This window comes from Piliocolobus tephrosceles, chromosome 8 (assembly GCF_002776525.5).
Source record: "Piliocolobus tephrosceles isolate RC106 chromosome 8, ASM277652v3, whole genome shotgun sequence".
Taxonomy (NCBI): Eukaryota; Metazoa; Chordata; class Mammalia; order Primates; family Cercopithecidae; genus Piliocolobus; species Piliocolobus tephrosceles.
Genome location: NC_045441.1, coordinates 12,365,864 through 12,391,192, shown reverse-complemented (window position 1 = coordinate 12,391,192; position 25,329 = coordinate 12,365,864). Strand labels below are relative to the sequence as shown.

Sequence of the window (25,329 nt, the reverse complement as noted above, 5' to 3'; positions counted from 1 at the left end):
CCTCTCCCTTTGGGCAGGCCTACTTGCCACAAAGCCTTTCTAATCCCTGGGCAGCTAATTCCAATCTCCCTTCCACGAAACCGTCCCAGATTAGCATCTAGGTGATGCTACATCCTTCCCTAGTACTGTCTAAATAATGAGATTCATTACTTGTCAATGACTACAGTTACCGAGTATACTGTCTTATACTACTTTCTTTTTTTTTTTTTTTTTTTGAGGCATGGTCTCGTTCTATTGCCCAGGCTGGAGTGCACTGGCACAAACATGGCTCGCTGTAGCCTTGACCTCCTGGGCTCAAGTGGTCCTCCCGCCTTAGCCTCCTGGGTAGCTGGGACTACAGGAGCATGTCACCACGCCTGGCTAATTTTTGTAAGTTTTGCAGAAACAGGGATTTCACTCGCTCAGGCTGGTCTCCAACCCCTGAGCTCAAGCGATCTGCCTGCATCAGCCTCCCAAAGTAATGGGATTCCAGGTGTGAGCCACTGTGCCTGCCCCAGACACATCATTTTAAACCAGGACACAAAAGTATAAGAACTGGCGGGGTGCGGTGGGTCACACCTGTAATCCTAGCACTTTAGGAGGCTGAGGTGGGTGGATCACTTGAGGCCAGGAGTTCGAGACCAGCCTGGCCAACATGGGGAAACTCCATCTCTACTAAAAATTCGAAAAACAACAACAAAAAATTAGCTGGGTGTGCCAGCCCATGCCTGTGGTCTCAGCTACTCCAGAGGCTAAGGCACAAGAATTGCTTGAACCCGGTAGGCAGAGGTTGCAGTGAGCTGAGGTCGTACCCTTGCACTCCAGCCTGAGCAAGAGAGTGAGACTCTGTCTCAGGAAAAAAAAAAAAAAAAAAAAAAGTATAAAAACTTCTGCAAGATCAGAACCTCCAAGCTATATATATCCTGCTAAGGGCACCCAGGGGAACTGAAGCTAGGTAAGGGATAGGTTTCCATTTAATGAGCAGCTGTGTTTTATCATTTACATTTCTCTATAAAATTCCATTTGCACAAAGGGATTGTGTGGATGAATGGTCTGGAAATCATTACATTAGCTCATGTAGGTCTAGGCCAGGTCTGCTGATAATTTGTGCGGTTCGTAGGATGCACGACATACTTGATGAATGGTGATGTGCTCAAGCTAGAGGCAGATAGAGAGGACCATCCTGGTGATGGCGGCTGCCAGTCCAGGTGGCCTGCCACTGCCATCATGCCATCTGTAGCAGGGAGGCATGGCCAGGGCTGCACAGGGCAGGAGCCTCACCCTCCTGGGTGGGGCTGGAGCCGCCAAGTTGTGACTGCAGATCTGAGCTTCCCTGTGCTCTTGGGGGGCCAGGAACAGGCAGGAACCCTGCCTTCCCGGGCGCAGCTGCAGCCTCCCAAAACGCAGCTGCAGACTTGGGCTTCCCGCTCCATGGAGTGGGTGGCAGCCCCGCTGCCCCGCCCCCGCCCCCAGCCCGGGCTGCAGACTCAGGCATCCCTGTACTCTTCAGGGCCTGAGAAGGCTCTCCCTCCCCTCTTCTGAACCTGCTCCTGCCGCCTGGCTTCTCCCTGCTGTCGGCACCTACTGCGATCTTAGAGCAAAGTTGGGGCTGAGTCCTGGTGCCATGCATGGCAGCGGGAGGCAGACAGATTCCTGGGTGGAAAGGTGGGTACCCGGTGGGGGCCAGGCTGCCAATCCCACAGACTGGAGTGGGAACTTCGGGTGCGTTTTCCGGGCCTGCCCATGGACCAGTGGGGGTGCATTTCCTCCCCTCCGAGGCCCATAAAAGCCCTGAGCTCAGCCAAGCTGAGCAGAGAAGGGACAACCAGCTACAGAGAGGAGCTACCCTCTCTGCTGAGAGCTTCAGAGACCTGCAGAGATGCTAGTGACCAGTTGCAGAGAGGAGCTACCCACTCCATGGCCTCTTTTCTGCTGAGAGCTGAACACTCGACAGAACAACCTGCCCACAGACAGAGAGCAGTACTCACTGCATCTCCTCTGAGCTGCTCTAATATTCAATAAAGCTCCTCTTCATCTTGTCCACCCTCCGCTTTTCTGCATACCTCATTCTTCCTGGATGCAGAACAAGAATTCAGGCAAAGGCACCACTGGCCCCAGAGGTTTCCAGCCAGAAAACTGACACCCCAAAGATCCTGTAACACTGGGACACAAGGGTGGCAAGCCAGGGGCTTTACTGGAGACACCAAAGTCTGGGCCCTGCTCTTTTATCCTCACAATAGTCAGGAACTCCGGGGCCTTTTGGAACAGAAGCAGACAGCCAAAGGCACTGAGAAGGACTGTGTTTCTCCAGGGACATCCTCAGGCTGGGATCCTCCCTCTGGCCTGAATCTCATGTAAGAAGATCTGGCCCGCGGTACTCACAGGAGTGCAGTTTGAAGAGAAGCTTGACAGTGTAGTCATAAAGGTGGCTGCAGTCCAAGATGACCTGGATTAGTGGGGCGAGGCGGCACTGCCCTGCTGCCGTCACAGACACAGAGCGGGACATGTCCAGGGAGTTGAACACTAGGAAATAAAAGTGAGGGAGAAAGGTGGTAGAGCCAGGGGATTACAGGCAGCCTCTTCTGAGGGGCAGAGGCAGGGGTCCAACATACACCAAGGACCGATTCTGTGCGTGCTTTACCTCATCTAATTCATTTAACCTTCATGACACTCCCATGAGATAGGTAAACGTATCCCCATTAGACAGGTAAAGCAGCAGAAGGTAAGTCACTTGAAGGCTGTCACAAAGTCAAGAAGTGGTTTTGTTAGCCGGGTGTGGTGGCGGACACCTGTAATCCCAGCTACTCAGGAGGCTGAGGCAGGAGAATCGCTTGAACCCGAGAGGCGGAGGTTGCAGTGAGCCGAGATCGTGCCATTGCACTCCAGCAACAGAGCAAAACTCCATCTCAAAAAAAAAAAGAAAAATGGTTTTGGCTGGGTGCAGTGGCTCACGCCTGTAATCCCAGCACTTTAGGAGGCTGAGGTGGGTGGATCACCTGAGGTCAGGAGTTCAAGACTAGCCTTTCCAACATGGGAAAACCCTGTCTCTACTAAAAATACAAAAATTAGCCGGGAATGGTGGCCATGCCTGTAATCCCAGCTACTCGGGAGGCTGAGGCAGGAGAATCACTTGAACCCAGGAGGCAGAGGTTGCAGTGAGCTGAGATTGTGCCACTGCGCTCCAGCCTGGGCGACAAGAGTAAGATATCATCTCAAAAAAAAAAAAAAAAAAAAGTGGTTTTATTGAGAGGTGGTGAGTTAACAGACTTGTTGGAGAGCCCAAGAGCTAATGGGGCCAGTGATGGTTAGACCAGGTGCCTTTGCTCCTGAGAGTCAGAATATTCAGTGCATCATGAACAGGTGAACTAAGTGCTAGTCTGTGCAGAGACCCCCATAGCCCAGGAAAGAAGAGATTTGCTCATCACCTGGGAGAGCTCCTACCATGGCGGACATCAAGAGGGAGCCTCGTCTTCCTTTTTTTCCTTTTTACGAGACTGGGTCTCGGCCAGGTGCAGTGGCTCACGCCTGTAATCCCAGCACTTGGGAGGCCAAGGTGGGGGGACTGCCTGAGCCCAAGAGTTTGAGACCAGCCTGAGCAACATGGCAAAACCTCATCTTTACTGAAAATACAAAAATTAGCTGGGTGTGATGGCTCATGCCTATAATCCCAGCTACTTGGGAAGCTGAGGAAGGAGAATCGCTTGAACCCAGGAGGTGGAGGCTGCAGGGAGCCAAGATTGCACCACTGCACTCCAGGCTGGGCGACAGAGTGAGACTGTTTCATAAATAAATAAAACAAAACAAGCCAGGCGCAGTGGCTCATGCCTGTAATCCCAGCACTTTGGGAGGCCGAGGCGGGTGGATCACCTGAGGTCAGGAGTTCGAGACCAGCCTGGCCAACATGGTGAAACCCTGTCTCTACAAAAATACAAAAATTAGCAGGGTATGGTGGTGTGGGCCTGTAAACCCCGCTACTTGGGAGGCTGAGGCAGGAGAATCACGAGCCTGGGAGGCGGAGGTTGCAGTGAGCTAAGATAGTGCCACTGCACTCCAGCCTGGGTGACAGAGCAAGACTCCATCTCAAAAGAAACCAAACCAAACCACACCAAACCAAATCGAAACAATACAAAACAAGAAAAATAAGAAAAAGGGCCGGGCACGGTGGCTCACGCCTGTAATCCCAGCACTTTGGGAGGCCAAGATGGGCGGATCACGAGGTCAGGAGATCCAGACCATCCTGGCTAACACGGTGAAAACCCGTCTCTACTAAAATACAAAAAAAAATTAGCCGGGCGTGGTGGCGGGCGCCTGTAGTCCCAGTTACTCAGGAGGCTGAGGCAGGAGAATGGCGTGAAGCCAGTTGCAGTGAGCCGAGATCTCGCCACTGCCCTCCAGCCTGGGCGACAGAGCGAGACTGTGTCTCAAAAAAAAAAAAAAAGAAAAAGGACTTGGGAGAAGGAAGATATGTCAGGACTCAAGGCTGAAACTTGGGGCACCTGTCAACAGAAGTAGAAGTCCTGCCTCCACCCTCTTGAGTTTCAGAGACAAAGGTGATCCCTCAATTTCTCATGCTGGGGCTCCCTCCACACCAATCCCCTGCCCCCCAGCCTAGACCAAGCAACTGGCTGTCTGGCTTCAGACACTCAGCTCACACCACTGGCCAGGCTGATTTTCCTTCCTGCACTGGTCACCCACTGCCTCTGCAGACTCTGCACACAGCGGGCAATGAAATGACTCTCCCTGCGGTCCCTCTGTGAGTGGAACTGGCCCAGAGGGAAGCCCAGGGCTGCCTGTATTCTGCTTCCCCTGACTGCACTAACCCCTGGTAACTGGGTTAGTCTGGCGGCTAAAAAAAAAAAAAAAAAAAAAAAATCCCAAACTGTTCTAATTAAAAGACAGCTTTCCTCCTTGACACAAATTAAAAGCAGCTGTCACTGCAAGGCAGCCATCCCCAAGTCTACCAGCTTCCTCAGGCTCCAACTGGCAGGAACCACAGGCTGTTCCATCTCCCTGCCTGCCCTCGATTCCCGATGACTTCCAGGAATGCCCTTTGGCACCCAGGAATATCTAGGGCAGCGTCACTGTGGACAAGGTGCTGAGTTACTCTGTGCCTCCTGGCGCTCTTCTGTTGAGCACACGTGGCTGTAACAGTGCATACCTCATAAGGGTCTTGGAGGACTTCAATGAGAATGCTGTGAAAAGTGCATGGATTGTGCAGTGGTTCTTGACTTTAGCTTTCAGATTGGTTAGGATCACCTGGGGAAACTGAAAAACCCAAGTCTTCCTGCAACCCCCAGAACTGCCCCCACCATCTGTTTCCATTGGTCTGCGGTATGTTGGGATGTCAGTGTCTCTCAAAAGCCTCCCCCTGCCGTCCCCCATTAGGCCAGGCGCCGTGGCTCATGCCTGTAATCCCAGCACTTTGGGAGGCTGAGGCGGGAGGACTGCTCGAGGTCAAGAGTTCGAGGCCAGCCTGGCCAACATGGCGAAACCTCGTCTCTACTACAAATACAAAAATTGGCCAGGTATGGTGGTGGGCACCTGTAGTCCCAGCTACTCAGGAGGCTGAGGCACAAGAATTGCTTGAACCCAGGAGGCGGAGGTTACAGTGAGCTGAGACCGCGGCACTGCACTCCAGCCTGAGCGACAGAGCAAGGCTCCGTTTGAGAGAAAGACGAAAAAAAAGGCCCTAGGTAGACTCTAATCTGCATCCCGGGTTGAAAACTATATGTCGAAGCTCAGAGGTTGTCACATTTTAGCACGCATCAGAATCACCCACAACAGTGCCATCCAATAGAATTCTATAATGATGAAAATGTTCATATAAACTTTCTAATATGTTAGCCATATGTGGCTTCCTGAAATATACCTGAAATAGGACTAGTGCAGCTGAGGACCCGACTTTTAAATGTTATTTAATTGTAATCAAGTTCAATGATCACATGAGGCTAGTGAATGCCCTGTTGGACAGTGCACACTGGGGGTGCTTCTTAAAGCACAGGAGGCTAGGCCTGGTGGCTCATGCCTATAATCCCAGCACTCTGGGAGGCTGAGGTGAAAGGATCACTTGAGCTCAGGAGTTCAAGACCAGCCTGGTTATATAGCAAGACCCCATCTCTACAAAAAATTTAAAACTTAGCCAGGTGTGATGGCATACACCCATGGTCCCAGCTACTCAGGAGGCTGAGGTGGGAGGATCCCTTGAGCCCAGGGAGGTCAAGGCTGCAGTGAGCTATGATTGTGCCACAGTACTCCAGCCTCGGCAACAGAGTGAGATCCCATCTCCAAAAAAACGAAACAAAACAAAACAAGAGAGAAAAGAAAAACAGCAGTGATGGAATAGGTGAACAGAATTCATTAAATAGTTTTAACTTCCAGCTGTAGGCTCTGGGAATCTCTAGGGTGAATTACTTAGAGTCTTCTGGACCAGAGCTACCCGAATTTAACTCCTAGATTCAAGCAATCTTCCCATCTCGGCCTCCTAAAGTGCTGGGTTTATAGGCATGAGCCACTGCACCTGGCAGCCTGCAGTTTTTTAAAAAGCAAGCATTCTTTTATTGTTGAGCACCTGCTATTCACCAGGCACTGGGCTAGAACAGAGAGAATTTAAAGATGACTAGGTCATGGTTCCTGATTTTAGGGAAGAGCTCAGCATCTCGTGGTGACAATATTAATGAACAATGCATATAAAACCAGAGCAGGCTGGGCACGGTGGCTCATGCCTATAATCCAAGCACCTTGGGAGGCCAAGGCAGGCAGATCACTTGAGGCCAGGAGTTCGAGACTAGCCTGGCCAACATGGTGAAACCCTGTCTCTACTAAAAATACAAAAATTAGCCAGGCGTGGTGATGCATGCCTGTAATCCCAGCTACTCAGGAGGCTGAGGCAGGAGAATCACTTGAACCTGGGAGGCAGAGGTTGCAGTGAGCTGAGATGGTGGCACTGCACTCCAGCCTGGGCAACAGAGCGAGACTCCATCTCAAAACAAAACAAACAAACACACAGAAAACCAGAGCTAGGGGTCACGAGATGGCACAAAAAAAGATGGCTGAGCTCACCACCTCTACCCCTGACTCATTCTCTCAGCTAATCAAGTCCTTTTGGACCTCATCACCATCTCCGTTTACTCATGGTCCACTGTCTGTCAGGAACTGGAAGGATGGCCCAAAGGTTGAAACATTTGTCTTGCTTATCCCTAAAAACCACAGCAGCAGGAGGCAGGCAGGCAGCTGGCTCCATGAAGAGGCGAGGGCCATGGGGAGAGAGCTTGCATCAGCCGAACTGCAACTTCTAGGCTGCATTTTCCCAAGGATGACAGTTCCAAGAATCTCACTCATGCCTTCATTCAGATCTAGCACATTCCAAAGCTAAATGCAGCCTGGGCGTAGTGGCTCATGCCTGTAATCCCAGCACTTTGGGAGGACAAGGCAGGCAGATCGCTTGAGCTCCGGAGTTTGAGACCAGCCTGGGCAATATAGTGAAGCCTCGTCTCTACAAAAAGTACAGAAAAATTAGCTGGGGATCATGGTGCATGCCCGCAGTCCCAGCTACTTGGGAGACTGAGATAGGAGGATGGCTTGAGCCCCAGAAGTGGTGAGCCGAGACTGCACCACTGCATTCCAGGTTGGATGACACAGCCAGACTATCTCAAAAGAAACAACAAAAAAAAGTGAAAGCTAAATGCAAATGATTTCTGAATTATCCACATACGTTGTTCCCACCCAAATCCAAAGGATCAAAAGTTAGCCACAACAATGTATACTTGTTCATATACTTTTATGCAAACATTTCCAATGCATTTTTTTTTTCAAGGAGTCTTGCTCTGTTGCCCAGGCTGCATTGCAGTGGTGCAATCTCGGTTCACTGCAACCTCTGCCTCCTGGGTTCAAGCAATTCTCCTGCCTCAGCCACCTGAGTAGCTGGGATTATAGGCACACACCATCACACCTGACTAATTTTTGTATTTTTAATAGAGACAGGGTTTCACCATGTTGGCCAGGCTGGTCTTGAACTCCTAACCTCATGATCTGCCTGCCTTGGCCTCCCAACGTGCTGAAATTACAGGCATGAGTCACCGTGCCTGGCCCCAGTGCATTTTTTAAAAAATAAATGCATCCACTCCACTGCTTTCAATCTGACTGGGAATAGCTTAGGGCATAGACTAGATTCTGTGTTTTATTTTTATTTCTCTACTGACTTTTGTATAACGCCCTGCTCAAATAGCTTCCTAGTCGGCTGAATGCCCCTTTCTCATACAAACCGCAGTTTCCAACTGTATCTGGTGTTTGTCTTTCTTTTATCTGAGACAGAATCTTGCTCTGTCACCCAGACTGGAGTGCAGTGATATGATCTCTGCTCACTGCAATCTCTGCCTCCCGGGTTCAAGCCATTCTCCTGCCTCAGCCTCCTGAGTAGTTGGGATTACAGGCGCTCGCCACCACGCCCGGATAATTTTTGTATTTTCAGTAGAGACGGAGTTTCACCATGTTGCCCAGGCTGGTCTTGAACTCCTGACCTCAGGTGATCCACCCGCCTCGGCCTCCCAAAGTGCTGGGATTACAGGCATGACCCCTGCGCCCGGCCTGTTTCTGGTGTTTTTCTGACCACATCCTGTGCTAAAGACTAGTCAATGTATTATGGAATTTGTTGCCCTGTCCTAGCCATAGTACAACACAAAACAGAATATTCTGGAAAAGAGGCCAGTAGTAGGCATTTCTGCACAGATGAACACGCCGAAGGAAGCTGAAGGAAATTCGGGGTCAGAGAGTCCAAGCCCCAAGAGTGGGTCCTGCATGTCCACATGCAGAGAAGGCCACCAGGCTTGGGCATGAGACCACCAAGCTTGCGTATGGAGACCTGCAATGTGCACCGTCATCTTTCAGAGTTGGATGCTTGTCTTGAAATGCCCTGAGTCTCAGAATGCTGGTGCTTATGTCTCCAGGGAAGGGAGGGGAGCCTGCTGGGAGGTATGGGGAGGAGAGGCGCTGGCGAGAGGGGGACCAGCTGAGGCTTGTCAGGGAAGCGTTAGGGGCTGATGGTCTGGAGGCACCACAGTTCTTGGCAGAAGGGAGCCTGGAAGTGTGGCCACTCCCCCTGCTAGTGGAACAGGACTCTGTGAGTTTCTCATGTGGACTTGGGTGACAACCAGTCCTGGGTGACAACCAATCCTGACCAGCCTGTTCCCATGGCTGCCAACTCAGCAACAGACACGAGCCCTTTCTCCTCAGCAGAAATCGTGCCCATGAGCCAGCCCAGCTCCAAACAGCAGAGAGGACTGGACCAAGGACTGGCCAGGGTCATGGCCACAGTCCAGTGGCTGCCAAAGAGGTAAGACCTGTCTCTGGGCTTTTGGAGGCCTGTGCTTCAGGAGGGAGGCCAGTAGGAAGGGGCAGTGCGTGGTCTTTCTGCTCAGACGTGAAACCACCCGCTTTGAAAGTATCTAGGAGGCCAGGTGTGGTAGCTCACGCCTGTAATCCCAGAACTTTGGGAGGCTGAGTTGGGAAGACGCCTTGAGGCTGGTAGTTCAAGAACAGCCTGGGTAACACAGTGAGACTCCCAGCTCTGCAAAAAAAATAAAAAAAATCAGCCGGATGTGGTGGTGCATGCCTGTAATCCCAGCTACTTGCGAGGCTGAGGTGGGAGGATCACTTGAGCCTAGTAGTTTGAGGTTGCAGTGAGCTGTAATATGCCACTGCAGTCCAACCTGGGTGACAGAGCGAGATCTCTCTCTCTCTCTTTTTTTTTTTTTTTTTGAGATGAAGTCTTGCTGTGTCATCCAGGCTGGAGTGCAGTGGCACGATCTTGGTTCATTGCAACCTCTACCTCCTGGGTTCAAGCAATCCTCCTGCCTCAGCCTCCCAAGTAACTGGGATTACAGGCATAAGCCACCATGCCTGGCTAATTTTTGTATTTTTACTGGAGACAGGGTTTCACCATGTTGGCCAGACTGGTCTTTAACTTCTGGCCTCAAGTGATGGGCCCACCTTAGCCTCCCAAAGTGCTGGGATTACAGGTGTGAGTCACCGTGCCCAGCTGAGACCATGTCTCTTACAAAGAAAAATACTGAAGAGGTTCAGTCCCTCCCTGCACGAGGGATGGAGAGGCCAGAGATGGGGTGTGAATGTCTCCATTTTCCTGCCCCTTGTGCCACACACTTTGCAGGGAGAGGAGGACTGGGAATTAGGTAGTTCCCATGAGAGCCTGGCTTAGACGGGAGGGAAGAGACTCACCCGTTTGGAAGAGGTTGAGTTCACACTCCAGGTAGTCAAACATCTCCACTGTTAACTGGAAACTGGACCCAAGAGGAAAGAGAGCTTACACTCCACAGCCTGAGGCCGGTCTGTTACCTGTCCCCTCCCCCACGCTCTACACTACTGCCTCCAGTCTCCAATGCTCACGTGCGTGCGTAAACACACACACAACTCCAGCTCCAAGTCTTAGCCTCATGAATATTATGGCCATGCAGCCTGGTGAAGAGTCAACAGTGACAGTGACAGGTCGGGAGTGGTGGCTCACGCCTGTCATCCCAGCACTTTGGGAGGCCAAAGTGGGCAGATCACCTGAGGTCCAGAGTTCGAGACCAGCCTGGCCAACACGGCGGAACCCCATCTCTACTAAAAATACAAAAATTAGCCGGGGGTAATGGCGCATGCCTGTAATCCCAGCTACTCAGGAGGCTGAGGCAGGAGAAACACTTGAACCTGGGAGGTGGAGACTGCAGTAAGCCGAGATCGAGCCACTGCACTCCAGCCTGGGTAATAGGGTGAGACTGCTTCTCAAAAAAAACAAAAACGAAAACAGTGACAGTGACAGAGGGAGAGGATAGTTACCACTGTTGGAGTTGGAGGGCAGAAAGCGAGACAGACAGGGAAGCTCTGGGGTGTGAAATAGCCAGGCAGGGGTTCTGGATAAGGCACCACCAATAAATAAGTGGCCCCAAGGCCAAGTCACCCAGGGGCTTTGGTCCCCACCCCAGCCACGCCCCCCCACCCCCCCAATCAGGTCCTCTATGACCCTATGAGAAGTTTCGGCATTCACAAAAGCTTTCTCCCTCCCTGGGCTCAGGGCAGGAGCCACTTACAAGTTGTTCACGTCACTTTCTCCAGCCTCATCTAGCTGGCGGTCACTCATCTGCAGGTTGCCTGGGAACCTGGGATTCTGGAAGGGAGGCAGAGGAAGGGAGTCAGGACAGGAGACATGAAGAGCTCTCTCTCAGCCAGGCGTGGTGGCACACGCCTGTGGTCCCAGCTACTTGGGAGGCCGAGGCGGGAGGATCGCTTGAGCCCAGTAGTTCAAGGCTATATAGTTCAAGGCCACTGCACTCCAGCCTGGTTACAGAGTGAGACCCTACCTCAAAACAAACAAACAAGAAAAAAAAAGAAAAACCAGCTGGTATCATCAATCATTGCTCAGTATCTATAGCATGATCCTGTCATCTGTGTGGTTTGTCCCCGTGGCAAAGGGAAAAGGCCGCAGAGATGGGTGGCCATTCCATCATGGGGCATCTTCATGTACAAGTGGATACTTTAGGCTCTAGGCTGGGCGCAGTGGCTCACACCTATAATCCCAGCACTTTGGAGGCCAAGGTAGGTGGATCACTTGAGGTCAGGAGTTAGAGACCAGGCTGGCCAACATGGTGAAACCCTGTCTCAACTAAAAATACAAAAATTACCCAGGGGTGGTGGCGCATGCCTGTAGTTCCAGCTCCTTGGGAGGCTGAGGCAGGAGAATCACTTGAACCTGGGAGGTGGAGGTTGCAGTGCACTGAGATGGAACCACCACACTCCAGCCTGGGCAACAGAGTGAGACTCCATCTCCCCCCGCAAAAAAAAGAAAAAAAAAAATCCCCATTGCAGACTTCGCTCCTGGGCTCCATGGTGCCAAGGCCTCTGAGGCTTGACCTGGCACCTGGGACACAGTTTTCCTTTGCCCCAAGTCATGCACCCTGAGATTACAACCTCTGATCTCAATTTCAGCACCTTCACCTCTACTCCATCCCCAGCTATGCACACCCACTCCAGACTCCACCATCACCTAAAACATCCCTGCCTAGAACTCTCCACTACAGCATCTCCTTCTCTAGCTACATCACCCAGGCCTCTGCCCTTCCAGTCCTCTCCTGCCCTCAAGTCCACCCACTACTCACACTTCTGTCTCAGAGATAGCCAGTCCCCTCCTGCTCCCTCTCCTCCCCATCTCTCTGCCTGCCTTTGCTTCCTGGCTCAGTCTCGACATCATGACTGGTGGCCTGGCTCCACTTCCCTATGCCCTGCCTGCCTTTCCACCACACTGCTTCGAAGACCTGCTGAGAGCCTGGGTCCTTGTCATCGGCTCTACACCTAGGGCCGGCTGCCAACTGTCCCTGGAGAAAGACTCACAGCTGGTGTCACTATGCATTCACGCTCTCTGGCCTGAACGTCCGTCTCAGTCAGCTTGGGCAGTTATAACAAGATACCACACACTGGGTGGCTAACCCCATAGACAGTGTCTCGCAGTTCTGGAGGCTGGGGAGTCCAAAGTCAAGGTGTTGACAGATTTGGTCCCTGGTGAGGGCTCATGCAGGTTACGTTGCTTACGTGGCAGAGGAGGGGGAAGCAAACTCTCTCCTGTTTCTCTCTCTTTTTTTATTTTTTAGAGACATGGGCTCACTGTTGCCCACGCTGAAGTGCAGTGGCATGACCATCGCTCACTGCAGCCTCGAATTCCTGGGCTCAAGCGATCCTCCACCTTAGCCTCCTGAGTAGCTGGTACTACAGGCATATACCCCTATGTGGGCTAATTTTTTTTTTTTTTTTTTTTGGTATTTTTAGTAGCGATGGGGTTTCACCACATTGACCAGGCTGGTCTTGAATTCCTGACCTCAGGTGATCCGCTTGCCTTAGCCTCCCAAAGTGCTGGGATTACAGGCGTGAGCCACTGCACCCGGCCAGAGAATGAATTTTTCTTTAATGTGTGCGGGATATTTTTGCTGTTATTGTTTTCAAGATGGACTCTCACTCTGTCGCCCAGGCTGGAGTGCAATGACATGATATCAGCTAGCTGCAACCTCAGCCCCTTGGGTTCAAGCAATTCTCCTGTCTCAGCCTCCCGAGTAGCTGGAACTAACAGGCACACACCACCATGCCTGGCTAATTTTTTTGTATTTTTAGTGGAGATAGGGTTTCACTATGTTGCCCAGGCTGATCCTGAACTCCTGACCTCAGGTGATCCACCCGCCTCGGCCTCCCAAAGTGCTGGGATTACAAGCGTGAGCCACCGCACCAGCCAAGAAAAAAATTTTTTTTAAGAGACAGGGTCTCACTGTGTTGCCCAGGCTGGTCTCACCTCAAGCCTTGGCCTCCCCAAATGCTGGGATTGCAGGTGTGAGCCACTCTGCCCAGCCTCCTTCTCCACTCTTGTATCACTAATTGCTAAAAACTGGAAAAGTTCTTTGCTCCTCCACGCTTAGACAATACCAGCTTCCCCATTTTCTCTGCTTTCTAAAACCAGGAAAAACAAGAGAGCAGTGAGCTCGAGAGCCTTTGGAAGCAAAGCCAGCTGCATCCTCATTCGACCCCAATTCTCCAAGCCCACGTGACCATTCCTTTCTGCCCTTCCATGCTATTAAAAGCTAGGGGCCTGGCCATCGGCACCGGCTGCTTCTGATGCCGCTGAACTCTGCTGTCTTTCTATACACAAGGGAAAGGGACTCCCTTGGCCTCTATCACCCCTGCAGTGCCACTGCCCCAGCTCCCATCCCAGTCCCCTTCCTCCCTAGCCATCTTCCCAGTCTTGCTTTCTCCACACCCTCCCTTCTCTCCTTTTCCACCTAAAATCCTACCCTAGGCCCTTTATCCTCCCACTTCACATTTAACACTGTAATTTTTTTTTTTTTTTTTTTTTGAGAGATAGTCTTGCTCTGTCACCCAGGCTGGAGTGCAACCTCTGCCTTCCAGATTCAAGCCATTCCCAAGCCTCAGCCTCCTGAGTAGCTGGGATTACAGGTGCGTGCCACCACGCCCAACTAATGTTTGTGTTTTTAGTAGAGATGGGGGTTTCACTATGTCGGTCAGGCTGGTCTCCAACTCCTGGCCTCAAGTGATCCTCCTGCCTTGGCCTCCCATGGTGTTGGGATTAGAGGCGTGAGCCACCACACCCACCAGTTCAATTTAACACTTTCAAAACCTCTACTCCCATCTTTTTTTTTTTTTTTTGAGATGGAGTCTTGCTCTGTTGCCCAGTCTGGAGTGCAGTGGCAGCATCTCAGCTCACTGCAACCTCGGGATGACAGGTGTGAGCCACTGCGCCCAGCCCCAGAAGATCTTAAATCCAATTCTCACCTTTCCCCACCTCCTCATGACACCTTTACCAGAGCCCTGTCCTCCAATCAAAGGCTATAAGTCCCCTCCCCTCCACACCCTGAGCCTCTCCCTCCTGCTTCTTTGCCTTGCAATCCAGCCCGAGGGCAGCCCACTCCCTGCCTAGGCCTCTGACACCGTGGCCTGGCCCAGCCTCAGTTCTGATTTATGTTGCCTCCTATGTGCCCACCCCTCTGCCTGACCCCCTGTTGTCTCCCACAGTTGCCAGACCCCTGCACAACCCTCAGCTGTTCCCCTCCCCCACCTCACAGTATCCATCACGTCACCTTCTTCTCTCTTTTTTCTGTGAGACAGGGCCTCACTCTGTTGCCCAGGTGGGAGGGCAGTGATACGATCATAGCTCACTGCATCCTTGACCTCCCAGGCTCAAGGCATCCTCCCACCTCAGCCTCCCGAGTAGCTGGGACTACAGTTGCAGGCTACCACGCCCGGCTAATTTTTTAACTTTTTGTAGAGACAGGGTCTCCCTATGTTGCCCAGGCTGGAACTCCTGGGTTTAAGCAATCCGCCCTGCTTGGCCTCCAAAGTGCTGGGATTATAGGCAGGAGCAACCCCACCCAGCCTCATTTCCTGCCAATCTTCAGGCAGTCCCTGCTTCTTTGACTGTCCCATGGACAACTGTCCTAATTCTGGCTCTCATCATTGTCCTCACTGGCTACCTGGATCTTTTAAGTCCACTTTGGGAAAGTGGACTTAAAATGCAGAGTGGCCCATGTCATTGCTTTACGGCCTGATCCCCAGTGGGTCCAAGGTGTGGCTCAGGTGGGTGCTGAGGCCTCTGTGACTGAGATGCTGTTTTCCACCCTGCCCAGCCTCACACCAGAGTAGATCTAAGCCAGGCATGGTGGCGAGCATCTGTGGTCCCAGCAACTCGGGAGACTGGGGCAGGAGGATCTCTTGAGCCCAGGAATTTGAGGCTGCAGTGAGCCAAGATGATCCACCTCCAGCCTGGCCAACATGGTGAAATCCCGTCTCTACTAAAAATACAAAAAATTAGCCAGGTGCGGTGGCTCGTGCCTGTAGTCCCAGTTACTTGGGAGGCTGAGACATGAGAATTGCCTGAACCCAGGAGGTAGAGGTGGCAGTGAGGTGAGATCGTGCCACACTGCACTCCAGCCTAAGTGACAGAGTGAGACTCCATCTCAAAAAAATAAAGTAAAATTAAAATAAAATAAAAAAATTAAAAGACGGGTCTGTAGGGGAGCTTGCTATAGAAATTGTAGGAATTGCTGGGTGCCATGGCTCACGCCTGTAATCCCAGCACTTTGAGAGGCCAAGGCGGGTGGATCACCTAAGGTCAGGAGTTCGAGACCAACCTGACAAAATCCTATCTCTACTAAAAAAAAATACAAAATTAGCCGGGCATGGTAGTGTATGCCTGTAGTACCCAGCTACTCAGGAGACTGAGGCGGGAGGATCACTTCAACCCAGGAGGCGGAGGTTTTGGTGAGCTGAGATCGTGCCATTGCACTTCAGCCTGGGCAACAAGAGCAAAAACTCTGTCTCAAAAAAAAAAAAAAAAAGAAAGAAAAAGAAAAAAAAAAAGATATTGCAGGAGTAGTTATGCTCTGTCACTCAGGCTGGAGTACAGTGGCATGATCACAGCTTATAGCAGCCTTCAGCTCCAGAACTCAAGTGATCCTCTTGCCTCAGCCTCCTGAGTAGCTGGGACTACAGGCATGTGTCGCCACCTCTGGCTAATTGTAATTTTTTGTAGAGACAGGGTCTTGCTATGTTGCCCAGACTGGTCTCAAACTCCTGGTCTTAAGTGATCCTCCAGTCTCGACTTCCCAAAAGGCCTAAAGATTATAGGCATGAGCCACCGTGCTCGGCCAGGAATTGTTTTTATCAACAGTAAAACTGGCCCGGCGCAGTGGCTCAAGCCTGTAATCCCAGCACTTTGGGAGGCCGAGATGGGTGGATCACGAGGTCAGGAGATCAAGACCATCCTGGCTAACACAGTGAAACCCCGTCTCTACCAAAAAAAAATACAAAAAACTAGCCAGGCATGGTGGTGGGCGCCTGTAGTCCCAGCTACTCAGGAGGCTGAGGCAGGAGAATGGCGTGAACCCGGGAGGCGGAGCTTGCAGTGAGCTGAGATCCGGCCACTGCACTCCAGCCTGGGCCACAGAGCAAGACTCCGTCTCAAAAAAAAACAAAAACAAACAAACAAACAAACAAACAAAAAACAGTAAAAAACCTGTAATCCCAGCACTTTGGGAGGCTGAGACGGGCAGATCACGAGGTCAGGAGATCGAGATCATCCTGGCTAACACAGTGAAACCCCGTCTCTACTAAAAATACAAAAAACTTAGCCGGGCGCGGTGGCGGGCGCCTGTAGTCCCAGCTACTCGGGAGGCTGAGGCAGGAGAATGGCGTGAACCCGGGAGGCAGAGCTCGCAGTGAGCCGAGACTGCGCCACTGCACTCCAGCCTGGGCAACAGAGTAAGACTCCGTCTCAAAAAAAAAAAAAAAAAAACCAGTAAAATCAATGCTTCTGTAACATTTTCATAAGGCAATCTAGTGGCTAGGGTTACCCTTTCTTTTTTATGTTTTTTGGGACAGTGTCTCACTCTGTCACCCAGGCTGGAGTACAGTTGCGTGGTTTTGGCTCACTGCAACCTCCGCCTCCTGGTCTTGGGTTCAAGCGATTCTCCTGCCTCAGCCTCCCGAGTAGCTGGGATTACAGGCACGCATCACCACCACGGGTAATTTTTGTACTTTTAGTAGAGACGGGGTTTCACCGTGTTGGCCAGGCCAGTCTTGAACCCCTGACCTCAGGTGATCTATCTGCCTGGGTCTCCCAAACAGCTAGGATTATAGGTGTGAGCCACCGTGCCTGACCAGTTGTTCTTTCCAGTTGCAAAATGGGAACAAGGGGTGCAGAAGACATGGGCCAAAATCCCAGCCCTCATCACGTCCTGTGGGCCTGGCAATGGCTTTCCTCTCCCACAGCTGGGGTACATGATGCACACACTTCCTCAGAAGCCTGGGCTGTCTATTACCTGAAAGAGCTGATAACTAAGCCCAGGGAGGGGCTGAGGGGATAGAGCAGGGGAGGCGGTGGTGGCGGAAGAATTGTCTGCAGAGACTCACTTTGGTGTGGTACTCCATCTTGGTTCTCAGCAGTTTCAGGTAGATGCTGCACAGCTGGCCATACCCCTCGCTCAGGTGGCCCTTTCAGGAAGAGGAGGGGAAGCAGAGTCAACAACAAGAACATGATGGTCGCGAGATCTGAGGCCAGAAATTCTCTGGTAAAGAATCTACCTTCTTCTTTTTTTTTCTCCCCTTTATGTTATTTATTTAGAGATGGGGTCTAGCTCTGTTGCCCAGGCTGGAGTACAGTGGCATGACCTCTGTTCACTGCAGCCTCTGCCTCCTGGGTTCAAGTGATTCTCCTGCCTCAGTCTCCTGAGTAGCTGGGATTACAGGCATGTGCCACCATGCCTGGTCAATTTTTGTATTTTTAGTAGAGATATGGTTTTACCATGTTGCCCAGGCTGGTCTCAAACTCCTGGCCTCGAGTGATCCGCCTGCCTGGGCCTCCCAAAAGGCTGGGATTACACTACAGGTGTGAGCACCATGCCTAGCTAATTTTTGTCGTTTTTAGTAGAGATGGGGTTTCACCATGTTGGCCAGACTAGTCCTGAACTGACCTCAGGTGATTCGCCTGCCTCTGCCTCCCAAAGTGCTGGGATTACAGGCGTGAGCCACCGCACCCAGCCATCTACCTTTATTCTTAAATGTAAATAGAATCAATCTATTTTTCTTGCTTAATATGCTGCAATTTTATTCAACTTCTTAAACTTTCTTTCATTATTTTTAGTGACCATTATTGTAATTTATTGAACTGACTCAATAAATTCAAATGGGCTGAAGCCAATTCAAACGGCTGAAATGTTTGCTATCATAAACCATTTCAATGAACATTCCTTAAAGCACAATCCTTTGTACAAACATAAGGACTTCCTTTGATAAATTTTGGACAAAGCTGCCTACTTAAGAATGTTGACTTTGTCCAAGCGTGGTGGCTCATGCCTATAATCCCAGCACTTTGGGAGACCGAGGTGGGCAGATCACTTGAGGTCAGGAGCTCAAGACCAGGCTGGCCAACATGGTGAAACCCCGTCTCTACAAAAAATACAAAAATTAGCTGGGTGTGATGGCACATGCCTGTAGTCCCAGCTACTTGGGAGGCTGAGGCAGGAGAATCACTTGAACCTGGGAGGGAGAGGTTGCAGTGAGCCAAGATTGTGTCACTGCACTCCAGCCTGGGTGACAGAGCGAGACTCCATCTCAAAATAAAGAAGATGAGGGCCGGGCGCGGTGGCTCAAGCCTGTAATCCCAGCACTTTGGGAGGCCGAGACGGGCGGATCACGAGGTCAGGAGATCGAGACTATCTTGGCTAACCCGGTGAAACCCCGTCTCTACTAAAAAAATACAAAAAACTAGCCGGGCGAGGTGGCGGGCGCCTGTAGTCCCAGCTACTCGGGAGGCTGAGGCAGGAGAATGGCGTAAAGCCGGGAGGCAGAGCTTGCAGTGAGCTGAGATCCGGCCACTGCGCTCCAGCCTGGGCAACAGAGCGAGACTCCATCTCAAAAAAAAATAAAAATAAAGATAAAGATGATGAGTCTCCCACCTTTGGCAAAATCATAGTCAGCCTGTGGGCTCTTTTCTTCTGTGTCTCTATCTAAGAAGAGTGGAGGGAATATCTCTTCCAGATGGATTCAACAGACGAATAGCATCTACACTATTACACATGGGATGGGGTCCTGAAGTGGAATCTGTCAGCCAGGCATGGTGGCTCATGCCTGTAATCCCAGCACTTTGGGAGACCGAGGTAGGGAGGATTGCTTGAGCTCAGGAGTTTGAGACCAGCCTGGCCAACATGGTGAAACCCCATGTCTACAAAAAATTAAAAAATTAGCCGGGCGTGGTGGTGTGCACCTGTGGTCCCGGCTATTCAGGAGACTGAAGTGGGAGGATCGCTTGAGCCCAGGAAGTTGAGGCTGCAGTGAGCTGTGATCATGTCACCGTACCTCCAGCCTTGATGACAGAGCAAGAAACTGTCTCAAAACATCACCACCATCACCAACACACACACACAAGACTGCCTCCTTGGTACAGGGGAAGTACAGGTAAAAAATAAAATAACAAACGCTTGTACTCCTGCACTGAGGAAGTCCTCCCAAGGGACTATGAAGAATTCTGCAGCCTCAAATCACCACTGTGATCGGGGGAGGGAAATCTGCCCTAAATTCACAAAACCTTAAGCTGAGAATTTAATTTCGAGTGATCTCAATGGAAGCAAATGCCAATTCTCTCTGGAGGAACCTGCTTTCATTACAGACTTCAAAGAATTCCCCATAGATAAAATTCCAAGGAAGATGAGTAGCTTAGAGTAGAAAATAACCAAACATAAAGAAAACTACACGGCATGGGCAAAATGCACCAAAAGTGACAGAGGACAGAAACAAATCTCTAAAGACCTCAGCTAGGCCAGGCGCAGTGGCTTGCACCTGTAATCCCAGCACTTTGGGAGGCCAAGGTGGGCAGATCACGAGGTCAGAAGATCAAGACCATCCTGGCTAACATGGTGAAACCCCGTCTCTACTAAAAATACAAAAAATTAGCTGGTCGTGGTGGCGGGCGCCTGTAGTTCCAGCTACTCAGGTGGTTGAGGCGGGAGAATGGCATGAACCCGGGAGGCAGAGTTTGCAGTGAGCTGAAATCGCGCCACTGCACTCCAGCCTGGGTGACAGAGCGAGACTCTGTCTCAAAAAAAAAAAAAAAGATAATAGAATTACAAAATATATATGAAATGACTTTGCTTCATATATCTAAAGAAATAAGACACTGTTTCAAAATATATGCAGAGCATAACAAATTGTAAAGGAGGAGAAGCAGGGCTGGACACAGTGGCTCCTCCTGCCTGTAATCACAGTGCTTTGGGAAGCTGAGGTGGGCAGATTGCTTAAGTCCAGGAGTTCAAAACCACCCTGGGCAACATGGCAAAACTCTGCGTCTACAAAAATTGGCTGGGTGTGGTGGTGCACACCTGTTGTCCCAGCTACTTGGGAGGCTGAGGTGGGAGGATCACCTGAGCTCGGGAGGTTGAGGCTGCAGTAAGCCATGATCGCACCACTGTACTCCAGCCTGGGTGACAGAGTGAGACCCTGTCTCAAACAACAACCTCCCCCAGCAAAAAACAAGCAGATTTGAAAAAAAAAAAAAAAAATAGAACTTCAAGAAATGAAAGCTGTACTAATTGGGCTAGGTGTGGTGGATCATGCCTGTAATCCTAGCAATTTGAGAGGCCGAGGCAGATGGATCACCTGAGGTGAGGAGTTTGAAACCGGCCTGGCCAACATGGTGAAACCCCATCTCTACTAAACATATAAAATTAGCCAGGCGTGGTGGTGCACGCCTGTAGTCCCAGCTACTTGGGAGGCTGAGACAGGAGAATCGCTTGAACCTGGGAGGTGGAGGCTGCAGTGAGTGGAGATCACGCCATTGCACTCCAGCCTGGGCAACAAGAGCAAAACTCTGTCTCAAAAAACAAAAAAAAAAGAAGAAGAAGAAAAGAAAAGAAAACTGTACTAAATGAAATTGAAAACCTTATGGAGAAGTTTAATAACACATTAGACCCAACTGGAGATGAAGCAAACAGAAGGCTAGAGCTGATAAAAATTATCCAGAGGCCGGGCGCGGTGGCTCAAGCCTGTAATCCCAGCACTTTGGGAGGCCGAGACGGGCGGATCACGAGGTCAGGAGATCAAGACCATCCTGGCTATCACGGTGAAACCCCGTCTCTGCTAAAAATACAAAAAACTAGCCGGGCGAGGTGGCGGGCGCCTGTAGTCCCAGCTACTTGGGAGGCTGAGGCAGGAGAATGGCGTGAACCCGGGAGGCGGAGCTTGCAGTGAGCTGAGATCCGGCCACTGCACTCCAGCCTGGGCGACAGAGCAAGACTCCGTCTCAACAAAAAAAAAAAAAAAAAAAAAAAAAAAAAAAAAATTATCCAGAATACAGCAAAGACAAATAGGTGGAAAAAACTGGAAGAGTGGTTTAGAGACATGAGGGGTAGGATGAGAAAGTCTGACACACATGTAGCCAAAATCTGAGAAGGGGCTGGGCACGGTAGCTGATGCCTGTAATTCCAACACTTTGGGAGGACGAGGAGGGAAGATCACTTGAGGTCAGGAGTTCGAGACAAGCCTGGCCAATGTGGCAAAACCCCGTCTCTACTAAAAGTACAAAAATTAGCTGGGTGTGGTGGTGCATGCCTATAGTCCCAGCTACTTGGGAGGCAGAGGCAGGATAATCACTTGAACCTGGGAGGTGCGGGCTGCAGTGAGCCTGGGCAACAGAGTGAGACTCCGTATAAAAAAAAAAAAAATCTGAGAAGGAAAAGATAGAATGGATCACAGGCAATGTTTGAAGTGACAATGAGAAATTTTCACAACTAATAAAAGACACTAACCCACCGTCCAAAGAATCCAAAATAAATTCACTCCTAGACACATTCTAAGATGTTAAAATGGCCAGAGATAAAACACATGTTAGCTTCAAAGGAGCAACAGTGTCTCACAGCTGACTCCATGAAAATAATCAAAGCCAAAAGTCAGTGGAAAGATATCTTGAAAATATCCTCTACGTGCTGAGGGAAAATAACTGTCACCTTAGAACCTAAACCCAGAGAAGATACCTTCTATGAGTGAGGTTGAAATAATGACATTCTCATCCGGGCACGGTGGCTCATGCCTGTAATTTCAGCACTTTGGGAGGAAAAGGTGGGTGGATCACCTGAGGTCAGGAGTTCAAGACCAGCCTGGCCAACATGGCAAAACCCCATCTCTACTAAAAATATAAAAATTAGCCAGGCGTGGTGGTAGGCATCTTAATTCTAGCTACTTGGGAGGCTGAGGCAGGAGAATCACTTCAACCTGGGCGGCGGAGGTTGCAGTGAGCTGAGATTGTGCCAGTGCACTCTGGCCTAGGCAACAGAGCAAGACTCTGTCTCCAAAAAAAAAAAAAAAAAAAAAAAAAAAAACAACATTCTTAAACAAGCAAACACGGTGTTAGCCACCAGTAGACTCTCAATTGTGGAAGTTATAAATAATTCAGGCAGAAAGAAAGTGATCTCAGATGGAAGGTCTATGGAGAGCACAGAATAAAACAAGGAAAATAAAACAATAACTTACAGAGTTTAAAGATAAACATAATCAAAACCAAAATATTATGCTAACAGATAAATTGAGGAACTGAATGGAACTAAAATATTCTAAAGTCTTTGTGTTATACAAGAAACAAAGATATGAAAGGTAGACCTAGATAAACCAAGGAAGCATTTTGTAATTATTAGAGAACATGCCAAAACCAAAAAAAGTAGATTTGTTTTTTAACCTCCCAAATAGTAATGAGGAAAAAACAGAATGAGAAAAAAATACCCAGTTAATCCAAAAGAAAGCAAGGCATGAGAGAAATAGAAGCAGAACAGATGGGACAAATAGAAAGCATAAAATAAAATGGGAGACATAAATCTAAACATACCATGTAGTATAATAAATGTAAATGGACTAAATGCCCAGTTAAAAGACAAAGACTACCATCCTGAATAAAAAACAACAACCACAAACCACACAAAATCCAACCAAATGTTATTTATAAGTGTTATTTCTAAAACGTAAAAATACAGGAATGCTTAAAGTAAAAAGATGACGAAATATATATCAGGCAAATTCTAACAAAAAGGAAAAATACCTAAGCTTTAAATGTTACAGAGAACGTTTTCTAGCACACAGTGGGGCAATCTGGGGACAACTCTTGACTTTGTTCTGGTACCTAGTTTTGTGACTTTAGGATAAGCTGCTTCCCTTTCTGGGCCTGTGTTTCCTCACCTATGATAGGTAGATAGGACTACATAGTTGCCAACATTTTATAGGTGCAGACAGATACAGGTAAGACTGTGCAAAAAGGCTAAAGTAGTAGTTCTCAACTGGTAGAGGCAAAAGAACATATCAGAATCAACCAGGGAGGTATTTTTTTTTTTTTTTTTTTTGAGACAGAGTCTCACTCTGTCACCCAGGCTGGAGTGCAGTGGCCCAATCTCGGCTCACCACAACCTCTGCCTCCTAGGTTCAAGCGATTCTCCTGCCTCAGCCTCCCAAGTAGCTGGGATTACAGGCAAACGCCACCATACTCAGCTAATTTTTGTATTTTTAGTAGAGCCAGGGTTTCATCATGTTGGCCAGGTTGGTCTCAAACTCCTGACCTCAGGTGATCTGCCTGCCTCGGACTCCCAAAGTGCTGGGATTACAGGTGTGAGCCACCGCGCCCGGCCAAGGGAGATTCTTCAAAATGCAAACTACCCCTCTCCATATACACACCCACGGACATCAGAATCTGGGGTGATTGTGCTCTGTGTATAGAAACGCTCTTTTCAATGGAAAAGATATCACAATGGACTGTGATATTGCCACCTACCTCCTCCCTCATCCTAAAGCACTGAGAATCTCTAAACAGGAAAGAAAAAGCTCTGGCATTAAGAACTGGGTATGCTAATTGTAATTCTCAATGTACTACGACTCCAACGGGACCAGTGGAAGGAGAAGAGAAGTAGGAACTGTGGGCTGGGCACAGTGGCTCACGTGTGTGATCCCAGCACTTTGGGAGGCTGAGGTAGGAGGATCACTTGAGGCCAGGAGTTCAAGACCAGCCTGGGCAGCATAGCGAGACCCCGTCTCTACCAAAAAAAAAAAAAAAAACCCAGGAACCATGGCTGTGTAGCTACTGCTGAGGGATCCCAACCCTCGGACAGCTTTGTGACATGAGTTTCCATTGGCAGGGGAAGCTCCCGGGCCCTGGAACTTTCCTGAAGCATCCAGGGACCCCAGGCAAGACTATGGATATCATGGTACTCTTTGGGGGCATCCTTAGTCTCTCTCTGGCGCTCATGGAAGAAATCCTCAACAAGCTGAAGGAGATCAATTTATTTCACCCTTCAGTCCTTACTCTGCGGCCTCTGGGGAAGGAGAGGAGGAGCAGGTGGCTCCTGGGTACATCTGCAAACTCACCCACATCCTGCTCATGTCACTCAATTCATTTCTGTATCTCACAGAGTCCTTCAGGACCTGCAGAGGCAAAAGAACAGCCCATGAGAGAATGGAGAAGGAAGGAAAGATAAAGGGAAGGAGGATGGAGATAGGCGGGGGTGAACCTGGGGCCGGGGGACAGGCTGATGGGAGAGAGGTTCACCCACCTCCGATGGGGAACCCAAAGGCCAGGAGAAGGTGGCAGTGTGGGAGAGGACAGCAGCCTCTGTGGCCCAGGCAGTTACTTTCCCCACAAGGGTCCCTGGCTCCCTGCCAACCCTCAGCCCTAGGAACTCACGTTCGGGTGTCCGTCTCGGAGGAGTTTATGGAACACATGGCAGAACTTCCAGCACAGCACTGCGTTGCTAGACAGAGGCAGGCGGTTGACAACAGACCAGAAGGTCTGTGCCCCTTTCTCATGGTGGGTGCCCAGTATGCACGGTGAGGGGGGGTTATGGAAAACAACGGCATGGGCTCTGCCTCCTGGGACCCAGCCTGCACCTAGCCACTGCAGGGGAGCGAGCCTGCAGCACCAGCCACTGCAAGGGATAGAGGCTGCACCTAGCCACTGCCGGGGACTCAGCCTGCACCCAGCCACTGCAGGGGACAGAGGCTGCACCCAGCCACTGCAGGGGATAGAGGCTGCACTCAGCCACTGCAGGGGACCGAGCCTGCACCCAGCCACTGCAGGGGATAGAGGCTGCACCCAGCCAGTGCAGGGGAATGAGCCTGCACCCAGCCACTGCAGGGGATAGAGGCTGCACCCAGCCACTGCAGGGGACCGAGCCTGCACCCAGCCAGTGCAGGAGATAGAGGCTGCACCAAGCCACTGCAGGGGAATGAGCCTGCACCCAGCCAGTGCAGGGGATAGAGGCTGCACCCAGCCACTGCAGGGGA

The 25,329-nt window shown here is 50.3% G+C and overlaps 1 protein-coding gene across 4 annotated transcripts in view; it reads right to left on the bottom strand.

Moving 5' to 3' along the window:
• HIP1 (huntingtin interacting protein 1) overlaps window positions 1-25,329 on the bottom strand; it is a 216,859-nt gene that overhangs the window by 41,057 nt on the left and 150,473 nt on the right. For 3 of the 4 annotated variants that reach the window (XM_023218700.1, XM_023218702.2, XM_023218701.2), the window contains exons 3-8: window positions 24,731-24,873; window positions 24,415-24,471; window positions 17,434-17,514; window positions 11,061-11,137; window positions 10,210-10,271; window positions 2,362-2,502 (exon numbers count right to left, since the gene is read on the bottom strand). In XM_023218700.1, coding sequence (XP_023074468.1) covers window positions 2,362-2,502; window positions 10,210-10,271; window positions 11,061-11,137; window positions 17,434-17,514; window positions 24,415-24,471; window positions 24,731-24,873 — 561 coding nt within the window. The remainder of the gene's footprint in view (window positions 1-2,361; window positions 2,503-10,209; window positions 10,272-11,060; window positions 11,138-17,433; window positions 17,515-24,414; window positions 24,472-24,730; window positions 24,874-25,329) is intronic. The other variant, XM_023218703.1, reaches the window with a different exon arrangement.